Genomic DNA, 18,795 nt, shown 5'->3' on the forward strand with positions numbered 1-18,795 from the left:
AGCCTCTGGAGTTTCAAGGTGAAATATGTCACAGAGCTCAGAATGGACTGTTGATTGCAGATCTCCTGAAAGTCTTCAGGCAGAGATTTGTGTCTCTCACTTTCATCCTCTGTGAGTGAAAGAAAAAAACTCTAAAAACAATTCTAACTCAAGCAAAAACGTAGGTTAGACCATTTTGAGGATCTTCTATCTGTCTGTAACTGACAACAATGTGATATTATTGATGAAAACAAAAAGAATGGTGAGAAAGTCACTGCTTTGCACACTTATAGTTTGGACTCTTGATCCACAGAATTTGTTCCTTTTTAACCAATGTTTTCCTGTGAATATCCAATGATATTTCTGCAGAACCTGTCTGTCCTGTTTGTGAATGAATGTACATGTAGTTACAATGTTACAGAGTGGAAACAGGCTGGACTGTTATTTCTGGATCAAATTGAATGCTGAGGTAGTGAACAGCCCAGTTTAACCTGAGACTGTGTCCAGTATCCTATGGGCCGAGCCATAACAGTTGACTCAAGCCTTTATTTTAATCTTCCCAATGTTAACTGGTGAAATTGCAGCCTGTTCTATACTGAATGTTTGAGAAGCAATGTAACAAGTATAGAAAGTTGGGGGGAGTGAAATGGGAATGATTAGGATACATGTGCAAATTGTTTCAACGCCTTCAGATGATGTTGCAGATGAAGAAGGTGAGAGATTATCAGGGACTTGGTGTGGGGAAGAGACACTCTGTTTACAACTGGAAGATGGTATGATTGACAGTGTCAAATGTTATAGAACCGTTGAGAAGGATGAAAGCATTTGTCACCTCCTGCAGGGAATGTCATTTGCCACATTGATTGGAGCTGTTCTAATGTCAGAGTATAGGCAGGAACTAGGTATGGGTCACACACATACACAGATCCTTACTGGGATACAGGTCTGACACACTCTGACTCTCACTGGGGCACGGGGTCCCAAACACACTGACTCCCACTGGGGTGACACTCACTCTCTACTACCTGGCCCAAATATTTATTCTTTATGTGTGCATTTAAACATGGAATGTTGGCATAGTATTCAAATACAGGATCTGCACCATTACACCCATTTTAGTCGTCACCCCCAAATCTATATGTCCTCCATTTCAGTCAGGAAATGCCAAAAAGACTAAGCAGGATTCCCCCTCCCTGGCCAGAGGGAATGAAGCTAACTGGAGAGCTTATAGCTCAGCTGTTACCCTTCATGTGATTAGTTAGTTCACAGCAAACCAGTCACTGCTCCCAGCAGCCTCTAGTTCCAGAAGTAAGTGGCAGAACAAATAACTCACTCGCGGTTGATAAGATTAACACGGGTTTGTATCTGATCACCTTGTAAAGGTTCAGGAAGAGTTTTCTGGGCTATATATGGTTTTGCAGAGGTTTATATGACTGTGGAGGGGGCTTGATCTTTGCTATAGTCACTAGATGTACCAGTCACCTGGGTGACACTGGCTACCCTAGCCCTTCTCAGTTACAGAATCTGCCCCTATGTGAGATGTCTGATACATACAAACAGCCACTGCAGCATTGGTGTGAGAATTCCTCATTTTTATTATACATGGTTAAAATTATTCATTAAAAATATATTCCATACTTAAACCTTCCCATGTTACAACCACAAAATGATCAAAAGTGGTATCAGAAGACCATGTCAAGAGATATTTAGTTCCCTGCAGCAGTGCAGTTTGCTCTGATTCTTTCTGCATTCAATGTCCTGTAACTTCTGAATGGTTTGAATACACTGCTCACAACCTCACCTTGATATATTGTGAATTATTTCCAGACCCATCACTAGTATCAACAGACAAACCTGATGATGTTTATGATTAAATTTATGAACCTGAATTCAGACGGTGTAGGTTGAACCCACAACAAATGCTGTGTGAAGTCATCGAAGTACTCAGCAGGCTCAGTATACACTGTAGCTAAGCATTGATTTGGGTTCACAAATGATCCAATACCAGATATGGCTGTGTATCAAGCCAGTGGGATGTATCTCTGGGTAACTTCTAATAATATGGTTCTCTGTGGCAGACCAAGGCCATCTGCAGGCAAGTCACCCAGACTCTGGGACTACTAATGGTTCATGTGCCCAACTTCAACTCAAACGGTGCTGTCAGAAACTATTTCTTAATGGGAGTGGGACAGACTGCATGTGTGTGTGTGTGAGATGGAGCACATGGTAACGGAGAGTGGGAGAGTGTGGTGTGTGTGTGTGTCTATGTGTGTTGGAGGAGCTGATATCAGAGAGTGGGACAGTCTGTGTATATGTATGATGGAGGAGCTGGTATCTCAAAGTGGGGCTGTGAGTGTCTGTGTGTGTGTGAGAGAGAGAGAGACAGAGAGAGAGAGAGAGATGGAGGAGCTGGGACAGCTTACAAATATGTAATCTTGAGATATTGCGTCTCATGCTGTTCTTGCTTCATTAACTTGAACATTTTAATACATGACCAGATAGCTGAGGTCACATCAGGTTAGGGACAGCTTTTAGTTCGGAGAAGAAAATATCTCTTGAGCAACTGGCAATACATCCTTTAAGAAGGCACTGAAAGGATTTCAAGGCATTTTCATTTCAAACAAGATTTAATATTTTTTGCAAAGACAATATTAAAAGTGGGAATTTAATGCAATTTAATGGGAACTCTGCAAATCACTGCAGATCACATTCTCCACAATAATATCTTCTCTTTCTCCAGATGGACTATGTAAGCATGATTTTAGTACTTTATTTCAGTGTTTGAAACATTAGTACGAAACATCAGATGGAGGCGAATGTGGCCAACAAATCGTGTTTCAAAGGAAGCTCAAAGCCAATATGTGTGGATGAAATTCCATAAAAAGCAGGTCGGAATGAGATTAATGAGAAACAGTAACTGCCACTAACCAACAAGCCCTGACCAATCTGACCCCACTTTCACCAGTCATGATCCACTTAAACTGACAGTCGTCATGAGTTTAAACACAATAAAATTAATAGAAAAATGCCTTTTTCTTCTGATAACCTCCTTTGAGTTTGTGAAAATTTAACTCATCTGAATTGAAACCTTACAAGTGAAATGATCTTTGAAGTCCTCACCTCCTCAGCTATGTCTGTCAGGTTCATACAGTAAGTTCCTGCATTGAAGTATGTGTCTGCCATTGAAAGTATATTTGAGTCAGGTTATAGAACCATAGATCTGATAGCACAGAGAAAGGCCATTCTGCCCATGATGCCTCTGCCAGCTCTTTGAAAGCACTGATCAATTTTGTTCCACATCCACATTTTATCCTGCCACCCTGCCGGCCGATCCTATTGATGCCCCTTGAAAGATCTGCATCGTATCTGCTCGATATCAGCTGTGAATTCTGGATCATTGCACCTTTCTGTTTCTCCTCATTTTGCACGCCACATCTTTGATCAATTTCTGTAACTCTCTGAAATCTGGGAACTGATCAACTTAACCAAAAGTAAGGCTTCTTCTCATTTGCTTCATCAGAAGCCCCTCATGAGTTTGTACGCCTCCCCCCAACCTTCGCTGGGACATCTACTCTCAGTTTTCCTGTGAAGTGCCTTGTGCCTGGTCATCAACTTGGTAAACCCCTGCTGTACCCCATCTGAGATCCTAGCATCGTTCCTGAACTGAGCACCCTGGGTTGCATCCAGCTGAGGCCTGAGCTGTGATTTCAAATGGTCTGGTGTGACTTCTTACCTTTTATCCTTATTCATCAGGTCAAGTTTCCTGCAAACATCCTGAGCCTCCACATCAGTTGAATCAGGTCATCTGGTCTCATTCTGCCAGTGAGTCCCTCACCAAGTTTTCACTGATGGGAGTTTGACGGGTCTGCCTAATGAGATCTCAGTACTTGCTACACCCTCCAGTTACACTATGCTTTAGAAAAGTGTAGAAGTATTATGACTACAGGCAGCTTCTTTTTCTGCCCTCCTCTAACTAAGGCCAGTGAGTTAGAATGGACACATCAGAAGCAAAATGGCAACCAGTCACCATTTTGATACAGGTTTGTCACTGGCTAGTCATTAACCCTTCACATGTGAGAACGGCTAAATGTACCTCAAAAAACAGGCAGTACATGCACTTTGCATGACTGTATGCTAATGAGAACCGTTAATGGCATATAAATGCTCAGTTAGGCTCCTTAAGAATTCTTGTTAACTTTTCATTATACTTTTCAGGGGTTTCGACATGCTCCTGTAGCCTGTCTACACATTGCTCCATGTAAAACACAGGTTAAGATTCGAACATTCCAAGAACCTTAGCACTTCCTCCTATTTAACAACTTCACTTTACACAGCTATTTCGCACAGTCAAAGTTTGATGAAATGGTCTTCAACTGGCCAAGGTCCTTCTGAGATAACTCTTCAAGCAAACTCAACAAAGCAAACAGGACAGGACTGGTTCACCCCACTGGAATTCACTAGCCAACCTATTCACCACTTCGGGATCAGACACTTCATAAACTCTGTCTATTTATCTCACTCTCTAAGTTTAACTTATCTCTGAGATTCATTTATCCTCTTCTTTCCTCCTGTTTATTGATAGATTCCCTACAGTGTGGAAGCAGGCTACTTGGCCCATTGAAACCACACCCGCCCCTCTGAAGAGCATTCCATCCAGGCCCACCCCCCATCCTATCCCATAACTCCTCATTTCCCATGGCTAATCCATGCAGCCTGCACATCCCTGGACACAATGGGCAATTTAGCCAATCCACCCAAACTGCACATCTTTGGACTTATGGGAGGAAACCGAAGCACCGGGAGGAAGCCCACACTAATGCAGGAAGAATGTCCAAACTTCACAGAGACAGACCCGTGAGGGTGGAATCGAACCAAGGTCCCTGGTGTCTGAGCCACTGTGCCACCCTTTAATTCTACCTGAATTGAATAAATGGCATCCTTCTAGAGACCCTTAATCACAACCAAATGAAACAATTGTCCATAAAATTGTCTCTTCATCATTAGCTAAGTCATTGGGTTTTAATCTACAATTAATATAGTAAGACCACAATACTTGAGGAAAATCACCATTCAAGGCTAATGCTTTGAAGGAACCAAGAGAAGATTAGGGGTGAGTGAATGTGATAAAGTCTGTTGGTGAGTGTTAGTCATAGGGAACATGTCAGTACAGAACAATCAGTAGTGTTCTGTGCACTTCCTCCATTAGAAGATCACAAGTTGCCTTATCATAACGTACAGCATTGGACAGTCCAGTTTGAACTACCATTGCTAGTCCAGGGAGACTGCAGCCTGTATTGTGTCGAGTTATAGTCCAGTCACCTTTATCTGTCTGCTGTGAAACACAGGAATGTTTGTTAATTTGTTGAAAGTGAGGGAAATCTGTACAACACTCAAGTCTCTGTTCCACTCAGGAACTTGTCCCTTGCTGCTTCTGACCTTCAGTTAAAAACTGGTAGACTTATCAGTCACAGTTCCAATTTTCATCTGTTTTTTGCCCTTAAACCCCATGATGGGGCCTTCTCCTTCAAAGATCTTCTCCTCAGAAATGTGTTCCTCATGGTAGACGGTTGTGAAGCCTACTTTGGGCATCTGGAATTTAAAGTGCCGTTCTGTGGACTCATCATCCTCGAGCTGTAGTTCTGACATAACATTGTTTTCATATTCTGTGGTGGTGACGTCCAGTACCCCTTTAGACTTGGAGCCAAGGGAAAACTTGGGGAGTTTGAATTTAGTGGACTTATCCTTCATTTCTGACTCTTCTTTCACCTCCCCACGGCCATCTGTGGTGCTTTTTAGTTTGGACACCTTCCCCGAGTCAGAGAGGCCTGAGGCAGTGCCTTGAACAGCGTACATTCCCTTGGATTTACCTGAAGTAAAGCCCACTACGGGTTTTGACTTGTTAGTCTTGGCGTGCCTGGCATCCCCACTGGATTCCAGCAGAACCAGCTCAGTCCTGGCATTTGACGTCACCAGATTTAACCCATCTGGCTCTCCATCTCTTTCATGGATTTTCTTTTGGAGGCCTGAGAAGGATATTTTCAGGCCTTTGCCTTTGGTGTCCTCTCCATTCACTCGGGGAGATGAGGACCTGGGAGATGGGCCAGAACTGGACTTGGCACCAGCATCATCTTTCGACACAGACATTTCTGTTTTGACCAGTTGGAGGCTTTGTTCGTAGTCACCGTCCTTGGCCCTCAGATAAGGAGAGGAAAATTCCACTTTTGGCAGTTTGATTTTTCCCATCATGCCAGCCGTCTCACCCTCTCCATTGACATGAAGGCCTGAGGCATCGCCTGGTTTCCTGGCAACAGGTGAATCAGGCCCACCCAAAGCAACATCAACTGTGGGTATTTTAACAGGTGTGAAACTGATCTTGGGCAACTTCAGTTTCATTTTGGATTTCCCATCCGAGCTATCTGTGTCATCACTTTCCTCAGCTCCTGCAGCCTTCTTCCGAGCAGTTTGAAACCCCCAGGCCTCTCCTTTTCTCGTGGACCTGTCTGCCTCCAAACCCCCATTGACCTCCACAGTTTTACTTTTAGACAGGGAGATTCCAAAGCTCGGCATCTTCACACTGGGCATCTTCACTTTGCCCACTGCGCTATCGCTCTCCGATGGAATTCCAACACCAATGTCGTCCTTTGCAGACAGAGATTTGCTCTGTCCTTTGGCCTTGGGTGAAGACGTTTCAATGTCTCCTTCTGGTAAGTGGCCAGTCAGGTCCTTGCCTTTCTCTTTAGCCTTTCCAAACCCGAGCAGCTGCTTTCTGGCTTTGTCAGTTTTTGGCTTTCCTTCAGATCCTTTGAGCTCTGCATCATGCAAGTTGACGTCGGCCTTAAGAGATGTATAACTTGCCTTTGCTGTGCCCTCAGCCTGAAATGCACCGGAGGTTACCTTCACCTCCTCTTGCTGTGTGACTTTTGGCAACTCCACACCCAACTTTGACATTTTCCCTTTGAGTTTGCTCAGTCTGCTTTCTGAAGTATCCAGCTCTGCTCCTGTCGCCTCCATTTCAACTTGCAAACCTTTGACGGTCACTTGCGGACCTTGAATGTTTGTTTTAGTCTTTGACACAGAGGAACCCGCAGTAGCCCCTGTGCTGCTTCGATCTCCCGATTGTTCCTGATTTTCCTTTTTGGGTTCCAAGCCGAACGAGGGCAGCTCAATCTTGGGCATCCTCAGCTGAAGAACATCGGCATCACCTTCTGGTGGACCTCCTCTGCCACCCGGTTGATGGAGGCCAATTTCAGTGGCACTTCCTTCCACCCCAGCTGATGAATCTCTGATCTTGGGTGTTGAAATCTCAACAGTAGGCATCTTAAAGTACCCCTTGGCAGATATTTCTTCCGAAGTCTCTTGGCCAATCTGCCAAGCGTCCACTCCGACTTTACCCTCTGCTTTTCTGGCTCCATCTGAATCCTCTCCTAGCAAGCCAATCTCAACTTTGGGCATCTTCATCTTCAACATCTGGAGCATCCCGTCTGCATCTGCCTCTGGGCCCTCAAGATCCACTTCAACGTTCGATCTGCGAGGGTCCCTTTCTGAAATTTCCTTAATTTCCACCGTCATGTCACCACCTTTCTTGCCAGAAATGCTAAAATCCGGCATCCTCAATTTGGGCATTTTAAATGGGGACTCGGGACTCTCTGAGCTCACATCTTGGGCCTGGATCTCACCTTTTACCCGGAATCCCCCTGCTTCTTTCACTGCAGCTTTAACCTCTTGATCAGTAACGTTGCCTTTTGGTGAAGCTCTGCTGAAATCGATGTCCACTTTTGGGCTGGGAATGGTAACTGATGGCATCTTAATCTTGAACCTGTCTGACTTTCTGCCACCACTTGCTTCAAAGTCCCCCTTGGTCACCCCAGAAACTCCCAGACCAGCGTCCCCCTCGCCCTTGTGCCCTTTCCCAAGTGAGATGTCAAACATGGACACTTTTGCTTTGGATTCTCTGGGGCTCCCATCTGAGCCCCGTTGCTCTAAATTGGCTTCCATCTCTGTAGATTTTGGTGAAATCCCAAATTTTGGCAGGCTCAGTTTCAATATTCCTCCCTCTGTTTCTGTGTCAGATTTAGCAACCTCTTTTGCCGCAGGTATGTCCCCTTCAGCCTTTACCTTTGGGGTGCTGATTTGCAACTTGGGCATCTTGATTTTTCCCCCTTTGGTCTTCCCCTCGAGGCTTTCTACTTCAGTCCCTCCATCCGCCCGAGCACTTTTAACTTCTGTTTTTCCTTTTGGTTTCGCTTTGGCGGTTGGGCTGTCCATGCCTGTGCTGGTCGCTTCCGCTGACGAAATGCCAAAACTAGGCAAAGACACCTGTGGGATCTTTATTTGAAATTCACCCCCTGCAGTCTGAGTGTCAGTTTTGAGGCCTGTTGCCTCACTAGCCACCTTTTTGTCTTTGGAAAACGGGATATTGAGGTCCAACTCTGGAGCCACCATTTTCGGTGGTGAGAACTTTGGAAGAGCAAATCCTGGCATTTTGAATTTCCCTTCTGCATCAGGTCCCTCACCCTCAAGCAGAGAGGCATCCATCTCAATATCAGTGTCTGATGGTTTAACTTTGGGTAGAGAAAGGTCAACTTTCGGCATTCTAGTTTTGAACATTATCCCTTTACCTTCAGGGTCCCCTATGTGATAATCCGTAGTAGCTGAAATGTCAACACCAGTCTCTTTTTCCTTTGACTCAGATATCCCAATCTTGGGCATCCCAATCTTGGGCATTTTCAGTTTGAATTCTCCATCTTCAGGTTCAGAGCTTATTAAAGTAGCCTCACCTTCAACCTTTCGCCCTGAGGCATCAACCTTGGGCACAGACAAACTGAGGTCAACGTCTGGAGCTTTTACTTTGGGCAATGAAATGTCAATGGATGGCATTTTCACCAACGGAACTTTCTGTTTCCCTTCCGAGTCCTGTGCCTCACCTTTCACCTTTGGAATCTTTAAATCTCCCCCATAGGTTTTCAGGTCGACTTCTGAGACATCGACCTCTGCCCTTGGCAACAGTCCCTCGGCATCTGCCTGCCTGACCTGAGGCACTGAAATTTCAATCGCTGGCATCTGTATATTTGGCATTTTCAACTTGCTTTCTGCTTCGGCATCAAAAGTGCCAGAAGTTCCTTTGGTACCCACTTCTTTGTCTGTTTCTGCTTTTGATCCCAATATACCAATGGAGGGCATTGAGAAGGAAGGTATCTTCAGTTTGATATCATGGGCTCCAGTGCTCTGATCAGGAGCCTTAGTGCTGATGTCCACCTTAGGCGCTTTCATACTGGCACTGGGGTCTTTCATCTCTACTTTCCCCTTTGACAACTTAGTGTCTGAAGAAAGACTCACTTCAGCATCTAAAGATTTGCTTTTAAACCCCGAAATCCCAAATTTGGAAATCCTGCCTTTTCTCTCTGGGCTCCCTGTTTCCACTTCTGCTCTCTGAACTTTAAGCTTGCCTTTCGAAGTGTGTGTTTCAATATCAGGAGTGGCGATGTCAACACCCTCTTCGTATTTTTTGGGTGTTCCAAATGTCGGCATTTTGAACTTGGGCATTTTAAGCTTGCCCTCCTTCCCTTTTAGCTTTATGTCATCAACGTCTACATCGACAGAAGGTCCTTTGATCCCAATGTTGAGGGATTTACCTTTGACTTGAACTTTACCCTTTGCTTCTGGCAGAGATGCTTTCCCGTCACCTTTTAACGGGCTACCATCTGCCTCTGTGTCCACTTTGCTCTTTGAAGCAAAGTTTGGTAGAGACACTTTGGGTATTTTCAATTTGGCTTCAGCTCCTTCAATACTGCCTCTGTCTGACTTCAAATCGCCTTCAGCAGCTGGCTTTGACTTCACTGAAGGAAGACTGATGTCAATATTTAGGCCCTCCATCTGAAAGACAGGAATGTCAATGGATGGCATTTTCATTGAAGGCAGTTTCAGTTTATCCTTTGAACTTCCGACTCCTTCCAACTCAACTTTACCCTTTGAGATTTTTGAGTCTCGTTTGTCAGTTTTGGTGTCGGTCTCAATTGTTGGGCCAGTTATGTCAACTTCACCTGATTTCAGTTTAGGAAGAGCCACTGCCAATTTGGGCATTTTAAGCTGTGGACTCTTTACTCTCCCATCTAGACCTTCAACGTCCAACCCTTCCTTAGCCTTCACATCAATGTCTTCTCTGGTGTCTTTGCTCTTCAGTGAAATTTCAAACTTTGGAAGAGATACCTTTGGCATTTGAAATGTAGCATCAGTATCTGCTGGGATAACTCCAGGCACTTTGCTCTCCCCAGCAACCTTTGGTGATGTAAAGCCAACACTAGGGACCTTAGCATCCGCTCTGACAGCAAGCTCAGCAGTTTCTCCTTTTTCTTTCGGAAGGCAGACATCAATGTCCAGCTTGGGTATTTTGACCTCAGGCGCTGAGATATCAATAGTTGGCATTTTGACTGATGGCAGTTTCCCCTTAACCTCCATCTCAGGGCTGCTCATTTCCCCTGCCACCTCTTTACTACTGGATGATAGGCCGAAGCTCGGCAGAGACACTTTTGGCATCTTCAACTGCAGATCGAGAGCCTCTGGAGTTAATTCAGAAGGTTGCTTGTCGATTTTTGGGCCTCCCTTGAAGCCACCTTCAACAGCTGGCACTGAGACCTCTGCCTTCTCTGTCAGAAGCTGCACATTCAAGTCAGGCATCTTAATCTCGGGGGCTGAAATGTCAATTGTTGGCATTTTGATGGACGGCAGTTTTCCAATCAAATCAAGGCCAGGGCCACTTACAGCCGCTTCAGCTGGAAGCTCAGTTTCGGCTTCCGCATGTTTCATTTTGGGCAGAGACACTTCAAATTTGGGGATCTTCATTCCTTTGAATTTGGCATCTTCACCAGCTACTTCCAGTTTTCCAACCACTTTAGCCTCAGCCTCTTTGCCACCGAGCGAGATGTCAAACTGCGGGAGGGATGTTTTTGGCACTTTCATCTTCAGGTTGAATCCCTCAGAACTCACTTCAGGCCCTTGCCCATCAACCCTTGGACCTCCGATGCTGACTTTGGGTGTTTTCAAGTCAGCTGTAATGTCTGGAGCAGAGACCTCTACTTTAGCAGTTGGGAGGTGAACATCTGGAATTGTTACCTTTGGCGCTGTAATGTCAATGGTTGGCATTTTCATTGAGGGCAGTTTAATTTTTGCCTCACCTCCTTCCACTTGAGGGCCCTTGAGGTCCACTTTGGCTTTGGAAACCTGTACCCCAGACACAGGGTCTTTCACACGTGCCTCAGCTGTTGGAGCGGAGCCATCGACTTCTGCCTCTCCCAGTTTCATTTTGGGAAGTGAGACTTCAAATTTTGGGATCTTTAACACTGGAGCTTTGACATCAGGGCCTTCAACTTCCACTTCCCCACCTTCTTTGTCCTTGACAGAGATGCCAAAGTCTGGGAGTGATACTTTTGGCATCTTCAACTTGACCTCTGGCCCTTCGATACCAATCATTGATTTCTGGATTTCACCCTCAAACTTTGCAGCTTTCACATCAGCTGAAACATCAGCTCTCCCTTTCGGCAAGCTGATGTCAATATCAGGCACCTTGACTTTGGACGTTGCAACATCAAATGTTGTGACTTTGTGAGCAAATTCTTTAACTCTTCCCTCCAAGCCTTCTGTTTTATAAGGACCAACGACAACTTCTACACCTCGTTTAGGCATGTCCACTTCTGCTGTTTGTTTTAGTTTTGGTACAGAGATGTCAATGCTGGGCATCGATATCTGAGGCATCTTCAGTTTTTCCTCTGGGCCAGCTACCTCACCTTCAGTTTCTCGTTTTTCCACTTTACCGGTGGGACCTGTTGTATCCATGGCCTCGCTATCTTTCAGCCCGAATGACGGCATCTTCAGCTTAAAGCTGGGCCCTTTAGCACTCGCCGCGTCTTCAACCAATGGGCCTTTGACATTGATTTCAGCTTTTGGTAAGCCAATATCTATCTCAACCTGAGGGGTTTTCGCTGGGAGCCCGAGGATCAATTTACCTTCAGGAATTTCTCCTTCAGCAGACACCTCTGCTCCATCAGACACCTTGAGTTCAGTTTTACTTTTGGAAGTGGGGACATCTACTTTCCCTTTTCTCGTTTCAGACAAGAGGTCGACAGCAGGCACCTTAGCTCCGGCCTTCACCTCCAACCCAGTGCCTTTGAACTCTTTGGTTGTCACCTGTGGCTTCTTCACCAGGATTGCACCCTTTTCCTTTGGAGGCTCCAGGATGTCAAGCTTGGCCTTCCCTGACTCTCCAGTCCAGAACCCCGGGAACTTGAGCTTTCTCTTCTTGTCTTTGACCTGACTCTCTCCCAAAGTGAGTTCAGCTTCCGCCTCAGGATGAATGAATTTGGCATCACCTTTCAAAACTGCTGCCTCCTTGGGGGAAGTGATAGTCAGTTTCTTAAATGTGGAGAATTTAGGGAATGCGAACTCTACATCCACTGGCACATCCAGTTCGATGTCTGCCTCCTCCTTGCTGAGGACCTTCCCCTTCATTAACCTCTTGGGATTTTTGACAGGCGAAATGCTCTTGATACTCTAAACAAAAGACACAGGCATTAAGTTGTCAGGGAGTTATTTAACTAATTCAAGGTACATCAGTGACACTGGCTAAGCCAGCATTTCTATTATCCTCCCTTACTTGCCCCTTGAGAAGGTGGTGTTGACAGTGAAACAGGCTATTTGCTTGGTTGTGGAACACATAAAATAGGAAAATCAGGCTATTCGGCCCCTCGGGCCTGAACCAGTATAATACTGGCTGAGCTTCTACCCTCCACACCATTTACTGACGCTATTCCAATACTGCTTGATATCTTTAATATTTAGAAATCTAGTGATTTCGGTTTTAAACATTCTCAATGTTTAAGTTCCACAGCCCTTTGGGTCAAAGAATTCCAAAGATTCGTCACCCGAGTTAAAACTCTCCTCCCCACCTCAGTCCGAAACGGCCTGCTCCTTGTTCCAATACCATATGCTTCCCCACCACCCCCATCCATTCAGAGAAATTTCCTCCATCTGCCCCATCAAGCCCACTAAGAGCTACGTAAATTCACAATCATTTCCTTCATTTTGGCTGATTTTGACTAATGCTGATTCTGGTCTACACTTAGCAAGTTCTTTAGTGGAATAAAGGGTCTGATATTGTAGCATTTAGTCTTTATGTATTTATGGCGCCAGCACTTGCTGCCTGTTCTTAATAGTCACAGAGTCACAAAGTCATACACCACAGAAACAGACCCTTCAGTCCAACTCGTCCATGTTTCCCAAACTAAAACCAGTCCCATTTGCCCACATTTGGCCCACAACCCTCTAAATCCTTCCTGTGGGTTTCTTCCCACAGTCCAAAGATGTGCAGGCTAGGTGGATCGGCCATGCTAAATTGCCCGTAGTGTTCAGGGGTGTGTGGGTTATAGGGGGATGGGTCTGGGTGGGACGCTTCAAGCGGCAGTGTGGATTTGTTGGGCCGATGGGTCTGTTTCCACACTGTAGGGAATCTAATCTAATGTATCTGTCTAAATGGCTTCTAAATGTTGTAACTGTACCTACATCTACCACTTCATCTAGCAATTTATTCGTCTTGGTGAAAATGTTGTGCCTCAGGTCCCTTTTAAATCTTTCCCTTCTAACCCTTAAGCCTATGCCCTCAAGTTTTGGGCCCCACACACACCTCGGAAAAAGACCCTGGCTATTCACCTTAGCTAGGTCCTTCATGAGTTTATAAACTTCTATAAGATCACCCCTTAATCTCTCACGCTCCAGTGAAAGATGTCCCAGCTTATCCAGTCTCTCCTTACAAGTCAACCCCTCCGGTCCTGGCAACATTCTTGTGAATCTTTTCTAAACCCTCTCCAATTTGTTAATATCCTTCCTACAGCAGGTCGACCAGAATTGTGCACTTGAGAAGATGGTAGTGAGCTGCTTTCTTGAGCCACCGCAGTCATTTGCTGGAGGCAAATCCGCATTAGGAAGGGAATTCTAGGATTTTAGCCCAATGACATTGAAGGAATAGTGACATATTCTAAAATCCTGGAGCCCCCTCCCTAACTGCATTTTGGGGAACCGGCAGCATACAAACTGGAGCAGTTCAAGAAGGCAGCTCATCACTACATTCTGAAGGTTAATTAGGGATAGGCAATAAATGCTGGGCCCAGCCAGTGATGCCCATGTCCCATGAACAAATTAAAAAGTATAAGCTCCCATATGGAATGACAGTCCATTCATAGGAACACCGGAAGTATTGAAGGTCATCTGACAGTGTGTTTAACAGGAGCTTCGCTTTCTTGGGAACTGAAATCAGAGAGTGTACCAATCAGGTAGTGAAACTTGCTTCTCATCTGTCTTCTATCTGACTGTAGAAGTAAAATTCTCTTCCAGTTTAAAGACTGCTGTCACTTTACAGAGAAGCTTTACTGAATAAGCTGGGGCTTTTGAAAGATCTTACCAGTTTAGTCTTTTTAGCTTCTGGTCCTTTCAGTTCAAGGCTCCCGGTGTCTGATGAAATGGCCACATCAGCACTGGGCACTGTTCGTTTCAGGCAGAAGGCGACTTTGTATGGTTCGGCACTCTGGAGAATCTTCAGCACATCCTCGTACTTCGCATTGTCAAAGAAGACCTTAGCACTGAGAAGCTGATCTCCTGAAGAGATATAAACCCCACAAGCCGCTGTTAGAGAAGGGGATGGGGACAAAATGCCGGCTTTCTGCCCTTGGCAATGGGAAAAGCAATGGAACTCATCCAATAGGGAAAGCAGGGGGTGGAAGGTAAAACATGCAGCAGATAAATGACTAATGGGTCAAGGGTATGGCAAATAAAGAGCCCACTGGTACAGGGAGCAATGCAAGTTTGGGAGACAATAGCCCAGTGGTATCGTTAGGCTCTTAATCCAGAGATTTAGCTAAAAATCTGGAATTAAGAGTCCAATGGTGACCATGAAACCATTGTCGAGAAAAACCCATCTGGTTCACCAATGTCCTTTAGGGAATGAAACTGCCATTGTTACTTGGTTTGGCCTCCATGTGACTCCAGACCCACAGCAATGTGGTTGACTCTCTATTGCCCTCTGAGCAATTAGGGATGGGCAATAAATGCTGGCCAAGCCATTGACACCCACATCCCATGAATGATTTTTTTTTAAAGGCAATAAGAAGGTAGTTGCGGTAGGGGATAGTATAATTAAAGGTATAGATACTGTTCTCTGCCGCTAGGAGCCGGAGTCCCAGATAGTTTTGCTGCCTGCCTGGTACCACGGTTAATTCCATTTCCATGAGGCTGAAGAACTTGGACAGGTGGGGCAGGTATCCAGTAATCATTGTCCATGTTGATACCAACAACATTGATAGGACTAGAAGGCAGTTTTTCTGAAAGACTTTGAACAGTTAGGAGTTAAATTAAGAAGCAGAACTTCCAAGGTAACGATCTCTGCATTATTACCCGAGTCACAGGCAAACTGGCTGCAGTGTTGGGCTTAAAAATATCTTCAAACCAGGTTAATTGTTCAGGTTAACTATACATGACAACAAGCAATTGAAGTGAAGTGGAACAGTGAATTATGTGAAAAACGGGATAACAGTGTGAAGCTGGAGGAGCAGAGCAGGCCAGGCAGCATCAGAGGAGCAGAAGGTAGACGTTTCAGGTCGGGACCCTTCTTCAGAAAAGGTCCCAACCTGAAACATCAGCTTTCCTGCTCCTCTGATGCTGCCTGGCCTGCTGTGCTCCTCCAGCTCCACACTGTGTTATCTCTGACTCTAGCATCAGCAGTTTTTACCATCACTATGTGAAAAACGGGCCTTGTTTTGACTAGGGGGAAGCTGCCTGACCTTGGGGGCCAGTAGGAACCATCCACTTGTACAGACTACATGGAGCCACCTGGACTTGTTTTCCACTTTATTTTTGAGGGATGGGAAAGTGCTGAAGTTTTTATGAAGTGGGGATTCAGCACATAACCTTAAATTCAGAACAGTATTAATATTATGGACCTTCCTCGACAGTCAGGTCAGGGCATTGGACGTTCATCTTTGGATTGTGTTTCTTCAGGCCAGTGCCATGGGATCTGAGATACAGCTCCAAATGCTAGCTGTCCAAAGTACCTGGCATAAAGGCAAGGCTGTGAGACTTATTAGTTTGCATGTCTATAAAACAGTTTAAGACAATAGATATGCTCATTAGTTTGTATATATATTAAGTAGATTAAGATAATAAATTTGCTATGTATATACAGGAAGGGGCAGAATGTATAAACATAAAAAAAAGCAGTAAATAAAGTCAAAAGGGGAAACAATGGTGAAAAGGTAAAAATAATCATACTTTACCCGAAAATGCACGCGATGTTGGAAGGAAACATCTGAATTAACTGGACCAACAGATATTGTATGATCTTACAGCCAACACAGAGACATGATTCCAAGGAGATCAAAGCTGGGGATAAGTGTTCACGGGTATATGTATTCACTTTGAAATGATGGGCGAGAAGGGAAGGATCGTGGTGTGGGCATTGTTGGTACAGGATGGAACAAGTACCAGAACAGGAAATGATCTTGAATTGGAAGATGCAGAATGGGGGTTAAGAAAAATAAAAAGAAAACATTGGAAGGAGAAACAAAGCTGTAATAGGGGAAAGTATAGTCAGGGGATTAGACACTGTTCTCTGTGGCCAGGATCAAGAGTGCTGAAGGCTGTGTTGCCTGCATTGTGCCTGAGTTCAGGATATTTCATCTGAGCTGCAAAGGAACTTGGAGTGGGAGGGGAAATATCCAATTGATGTGCTTCATGTAGTTACCAACAATAAAGGTAGAAATAGGAAAGAATTTCCTCTGAGGGAATATAGGCAGATGGGGTTTAAGTAAAAAGCAGAACCAAGAAGGTAATCATTTCTGGACTACTACGTGAGCCACGAGCTAGTTGGCATATGCAAAGCAAGTTCGAAGAGGTAAACATGTGGTTCAAAGATTGGTGTGAGAGAAATGGGTTCCAGTTCATGGGTCACTGGCATTAATACTGTGGAAGGAGGAAGCTGTTCTGCTGTGACAGGCTCCACCTTAATCATGTTGGAACCAGATTCCTGGTGAATTGCATAACTAAGGCTGTGGATAGGTCTTTAAGCTAAATAAGTAGGGGTATGGGATAACAAGGTGTGAAGCTGGATGAACACAGCAGGCCAAGCAGCATCAAAGGAGCAGGAAGGCTGACGTTTTGGGCCGAGACCCTTCCTCAGAAATTGGGGAGGGGAATGGGATTCTGAAATAATTAGTGACAGAGAGGGAGGCGGATAGAAGATGGATAGAGGAGAAGATAGGTGGAGAGGAGACGGACAGGTCAAACAGGCGGGGATGGAGCCAGTAAGGGTGAGTGTAGCTGGGGAATTAGGGAGGAGAGAGGTCAGTCCAGGGAGGATGGACAGGTCAAGGGGGCAGGATGACATTAGTAGGAAGGAGATGGGCGTGCGGCTTGAGGTGGGAGGAGGGGATAGGTGGGAGGGAGGACAGGTTAGGGAGGCGGGGACGAGCTGGGCTGGTTTTGGGATGCAGCGGGGGGAGTGTGAGTTTGAAGCTTGTGAAATCCACATTGATACCATTGGGCTGCAGGGTTCCCAAGCAGAATATGAGTTGCTGTTCCTGCAACCTTCGGGTGGCATCGTTGTGGCCCTGCAGGAGGCCCAGGATGGACATGTCGTTTGAGGAATGGGAGGCAGAGTTGAAATGGTTCACAATTGGGAGGTGCGGTTGTTTAGTGCAAACTGAGTGTAGGTGTTCTGCAAAGCAGTCCCCAAGCCTCCACTTAGTTCCCCGATGTCGAGGAGGCCATAACGGGAACAGTGGATGCAGTATGCCACATTGGCGGATGTGCAGATGAACATCTGCTTGATGTGGATAGTCTTCTTGGGATTTGGGATGGGGGTGAGGGGGGACGTGTAGGGGCAGGCGTAGCACTTCCTGTGCTTGCAGGGAAAAGTGCCAGGTGTGGTGAGGCTGAAGGACAGTGTGGAGTCAGTAGAAGATTCTGATGGCTTCCCAAAATTACTACATATTCAAGGAGCAAATAAATACAACCAGCACAAAACAAAGTGCTAATGGGCCTAAAGACTGGTAAGTGCCCTGGACTTTGTGGGTTACATCCTGGATAATAAAGGACATAGTTACAAAGGTAGTGGATACACTGGGAGTAATCTTCCCAGAATCCTTAGATTCTGGAAAAGTCCCAGAGGATTGGAAAACTGCCAATGTAATACTTTTATTTAAAAAGGAAAGGAGATACGAATCAGACAATTACAGGCCTGTTAGCTTAACGTTTATTACTGGGAAAAATGTATGAATTTATTATAAAGGATGTGATAGCAGAGCATTTAGACATACATAATATAATCAAGCAGAGACTGCATGGCTTCACAAAGAGGAAATCATGCCTGACAAATTACTAGAATTCTTTGTGGAGGTGATAGATAGGATAGATAAAGGATGTAATATATTTGGATTTTCAGAGGTGTTCAATATAGGCGGCACAGTGGCTCAGTGGTTAGCACTGCTGCGTCACAGCGTCAGGGACCCAGGTTTGCTTCCACCCATGCGCGACTGTGTGGAGTTGGTATGTTCTCCCCATGTTTGAACTCGGTGTTCCAGTTTCCTCCCACAGTCCAAAGATGTGCAAGTTAGGTGGATTGGCCGTGCTAAATCGCCCGTAGCGTTTGGGGATGTGTAAGTTAGCCATAGGAAATGCAGGGTTAGAGGGATAGGCCTGAGTGGGATGGTCTTCAGAAGGTTGGTGTGGACTTATTGGACCAAATGGCCTGTTTCCACACCGTAAGGATTCTATTCATAA

The 18,795-nt window shown here is 45.2% G+C and overlaps 1 protein-coding gene across 2 annotated transcripts in view; it reads right to left on the reverse strand.

Moving 5' to 3' along the window:
• Nucleotides 1-975: 975 nt before the first annotated feature.
• Nucleotides 976-18,795, reverse strand: part of LOC125447733 (neuroblast differentiation-associated protein AHNAK-like) — a 68,129-nt gene continuing 50,309 nt past the window's right edge. For both annotated transcript variants that reach the window (XM_048522382.2, XM_048522381.2), the window contains 2 exons: nt 14,426-14,619; nt 976-12,522 (listed from right to left, as the gene is read on the reverse strand). In XM_048522382.2, the coding sequence (XP_048378339.2) occupies nt 5,422-12,522; nt 14,426-14,619 (7,295 nt within the window). In that variant the 3' untranslated portion in view covers nt 976-5,421. The remainder of the gene's footprint in view (nt 12,523-14,425; nt 14,620-18,795) is intronic.

The sequence above is a fragment of the Stegostoma tigrinum genome, chromosome 39 (genome assembly GCF_030684315.1).
Source record: "Stegostoma tigrinum isolate sSteTig4 chromosome 39, sSteTig4.hap1, whole genome shotgun sequence".
Lineage (NCBI taxonomy): Eukaryota > Metazoa > Chordata > Chondrichthyes > Orectolobiformes > Stegostomatidae > Stegostoma > Stegostoma tigrinum.